The following is a 4,598-nucleotide window of genomic DNA, read 5'->3' on the forward strand; positions in this document are numbered from 1 at the left end:
GAGGAATATATTATTTTGCTTAAAAGAGTTCCAACACTGTCTGTTTTTTATGTTTTATTTATATTCCTGCAGAACTAATGTGGGGTATAGAATATGGAATATACAATATATAATATAATATACAATATATAATATAAAATAAAATAAAAATGGATGGCACCATGAAATAAAGTATTGAATGTAGATGAAATATTGAGTGTTCAATATAAAGGATCAAATATATAAATATATAAATATAAATATATATATATAAAGGCGACTCGAGTTTCAGGGCTATTTCCCTTCGTCATGGCCGGTATGACAGTCTTTAACAGACATATATATATATAAAATCGCCTTCTCAAATACCGAAGGACAGCACCCACGACCCGTTTCAGGACCCCCCAAAATGGAGGTGGAAGGCAGGAAGTCGGGGTAGGATTTATCCCGAGACCGGAAATATGGCCTGAATGCCTGTGAACTCTACAAAAGTCTTATAAGGGCCAGGTGTTATAAGGGCACAAAACTGAGCGACGCATTAAGTCTAGGCACAGTGCTATGTATGTGTGTGCTAGTGTGTATGTATGTGTGTGTGTGTGTGTGTGTGTGTGTGTGTGTGTGTGTGTGTGTGTGTAAAGTTATAGATATGATATATGCGCACACATATTAGTACCTATACAAGGTCCCACTAACATTTTCCTAACTTGTGACTCTTTTCTTGTCTCTCTCTGTCTCACTCCCGTCTCTCTCTTTCTCTTTAATTCCTTAAACTTTTTAACGTGTCCGTATGACACAGAGCTGCTAGCTGTATAAAATTATACTTACTCTTTTACTCTTTTACTTGTTTCAGTCTTTTGATTGTGGCAATGCTGGAGCACCGCCTTTAGTTGAGCAAATCGATCCCAGGACTTATTCTTTAGAAGCCTAGTACTTATTCTATCGGTCTCTTTTGACGAACCGCTAAGTTACGGGGACATAAGCACACCAGCATCGGTTGTCAAGCAATGTTGGGGGGACAAACACACACATACAAACATATACACACACATACATATATATATATATATATATATATATACATATATACGACGGGCTTCTTTCAGTTTCCGTCTACCAAATCCACTCACAAGGCGTTGGTCGGCTCGAGGCTATAGTAGAAGACACTTGCCCAAGATGCCACGCAGTGGGACTGAACCCGGGACCATGTGGCTGGTAAGCTAGCTACTTACCACACAGCCACTCCTACAAAGGCGGCGAGCTGGCGGAAACATTAGCACGCCGGGCGAAATGCTTAGCAGTATTTTGTCTGCTGCTACGTTCAGAGTTCAAATTCCGCCGAGGTCGACTTTGTCTTTCATCCTTTCGGCGTCGATTAAATAAGTACCAGTTACGCACTGGGGTTGATATAATCGACTTAATCCGTTTGTCTATCCTTGTTTGTCCCCTCTGTGTGTAGCCCCTTGTGGGTAGTAAAGAAATAACACAGCCACTCCTACTTATAAATGAATATATTGTAAATGCTGGAGTTTTGAGTGTTACGATACTAACATCTATAGACACTCAGATACACTGCTTACATTCTGCATTCCACACACACAGACACACACACATACGTACAAAGTGTGTGTGAGAGATACAGAGAAACGCTTGCGTGGATCGCACGCAAACATACAATATTATGTACACTTTCTCTAACTCGTGCAGATAGTCGCCAACACACAGACACAATTGTGAGAGAGGCATGTACACGAAGAAATTAAAGCCTATACACACGCACAAACACACACACACACACACGCACACACGTACATAATGAAGCAGGCATAACATCTAAAACGCAGATACTTTGAGCGGTAAACTCACACATAGAGACACTTGCAAGCATGCACACAAACATACGTATAGAAAGACGTGAACGACAAAATAACCGTCACGCTCTTACGCTCAGAGGTGTCAAGCGATAGAGCGATACACACAAACACAAGGGGAAGGCAACATAAACACACACTGAAGCATTAAGAAGATTCGGTGATAGACAGACGTACGCACATGCTTGCGGATGCGGATGTATGCATCTAGCGTCTACCCGTTCGAACACATGCAAACACTTGCGGACATAAACACAAACAACCACACACTGCGGTAGAAAAAGGACACGCAGGTATACACCTATATACAGAAACATAAACGAAGGCTGATCCATGCATCGATAACATTCATATATATACACATGTACGCAGGTGCACACAAGCTCACAAATATAAACACACGCGCACACACACGCACACGTGCACACGTGCACGCGTAAACCCGCTCGCACTCTCACACACACGCACACACGCTCTCGCACTCTCACAGTCGCACATTCATACTCGCACACTCACACCCTCACTTGCACAGACACACACACACACACGTACACACACGCACGCGCACTGACTTGCACAGGCACACAAATACACTCTCTCTCGCTTGCACACACTCACACTAATACTCACGCACTCATACAATCTCTTTCTCTTTCTCTCTCCCTCTCTCTCACCCTCACAAGCACACACGCACTGGCACATAGGCACGCACACACACACAGGCACGCGCACACACACTCACTCGTACAGACACACATAAGCTCCCCCACACACACACTCGCACAGGCACACGCACACATTCACACACGCATATACACATACACTCACACACACACATAACAACTAGCACTGAAACATGCGCACACACACCGATACACTTTACTAGCACTGAGACGATACTGCTGCACAAAAACACAGACATTAAGGAGAAGTCGATACATCATACACACACACACGCACACAGTAACCGACACACATACACATATACATTGACATCATAGGCTGCTACACCACGAGCCACATACATAAACAGACACACACACACACACACACACGCACACACTTATATACAAATTCACACACGCACACGTACGCTCATCCGTGTTCACGTCAAAAGGTAAAAATGAAAAGAAAAAAGGAAAGAAAAGAAAAAAAAGAAGTTCGTAAAGCGTTGAGCAAGAGGAGTTTTTAAGCTTTTTATTCACATTGATTTGCGTACACTCCTAAACACGCATCTCACCCGAACTCAACTCTCAAGCCTTGTCAGCTATTCAGTTTACATCGCTTGTTACACGGCACCGGGTGTGTTCGGAGACGAACAGCTAGCGTACTACATCAATAACTACCACTAGAACTTTGCAAATAACAAGTACAACAACAATAAAAACAACAACAGCAGTAATTATAGCATGTAAAACAATAACAAAGTTTTTAAAAAAAATTTTATTCCCTGAGAGACCTTCACTCACCCATGCTGTAGAAATTTAGCCGCCACTACAACAGTCACACATATATATATATACCATTCCGTTCAGTCATTCATATCTATCTATCTATCTATCTATCTATCTATCTATCTATCTATCTATCTATCTATCTATCTATCATGTTAATTATACACATATAAACTGTGAGTACTTTACATATTTCTACTCATACACACGCTTAAATACGAACTCATTATCTCATACATTACGGCGATAATAATTTTATATACGCACACACTTGTATATTAAGATATTAATTACACTAATTATATATATATGTATGTATGTATGTACGAGTGTATCAATGTATACACATACCGTTAATAGAAATATAAGCAAACACACAAACATTCTTATAGACACTAACGCACGTCCACACACACACTGGTGTGAACTTACACGCACGCACACACACACAAACTTGCATTATAGCAGTATACAGGAGAAAAGCTATACAACTCACCCACATATAACCATCTGTAGTGACACACACACACTACTCACACACGCTATACAAATATATATATAAACAGATGAATACAGGCTCACACATGCGTACACACAGACACACACACAGGCAAACATAGCCGGCACGCGCACGCGCGGAGACACTGACAGACACACGAGCGCGCTGACACATACACACTGACACACACACACACACACACACACGTACAGGCGAACACACGAACACACGCATACATACATATAACAACTTTCAAACAGTCGTCCGTCATTTAGGGGGAAAGTTTTCTCTGAAACAGACGATCGACATTTTTTCTTCTCTTTTCCCCCGTTTATTTACTAAGAAGAAGAAAAAAATTGGTTGAAATTGTTTTGTTTTATTACTTCACATCTTTCTCGGAGATTTTGTTTATTTATAATTGTATATAATATATATTTTCTTTTAAAATTTTCATTGCATTTTGGGTTTAAATTTACATATATATATATATAAATATCGTCGTCACGTCTTTTTTTCTCACGCTGGACACATTCATAACATCACTTTTCTTCTAAAGTCTAAATGTTCTCGGATTGTACAACATTGCTGCACTTAGCATGGATTCTAACTCGATAATTTGTTGTGGATGTCTTCTCTTAATAGGTAAGTTGCATAATTTTTCCTTTTAATTTGTGTTGTGAAATTGTGTCATTAGCATTTGTCATTTATCATTACACTGGAGTTAATCATATAAAACCAGGTGCAATGTACATACATAGATACATACATAGATACATACATACATACATATATACATAT

The 4,598-nt window shown here is 40.1% G+C and overlaps 1 protein-coding gene across 1 annotated transcript in view; it reads left to right on the forward strand.

Annotated features, from left to right (window-relative positions):
• The first annotated feature begins 1,811 nt into the window (after positions 1-1,811).
• LOC106880012 (inactive tyrosine-protein kinase 7) overlaps positions 1,812-4,598 on the forward strand; it is a 418,974-nt gene continuing 416,187 nt past the window's right edge. Inside the window, exon 1 of the mRNA XM_014929805.2 lies at positions 1,812-4,442. Coding sequence (XP_014785291.1) covers positions 4,397-4,442 — 46 coding nt within the window. The 5' untranslated portion in view covers positions 1,812-4,396. The remainder of the gene's footprint in view (positions 4,443-4,598) is intronic.

Source organism: Octopus bimaculoides, chromosome 5 (assembly GCF_001194135.2).
Source record: "Octopus bimaculoides isolate UCB-OBI-ISO-001 chromosome 5, ASM119413v2, whole genome shotgun sequence".
Lineage (NCBI taxonomy): Eukaryota > Metazoa > Mollusca > Cephalopoda > Octopoda > Octopodidae > Octopus > Octopus bimaculoides.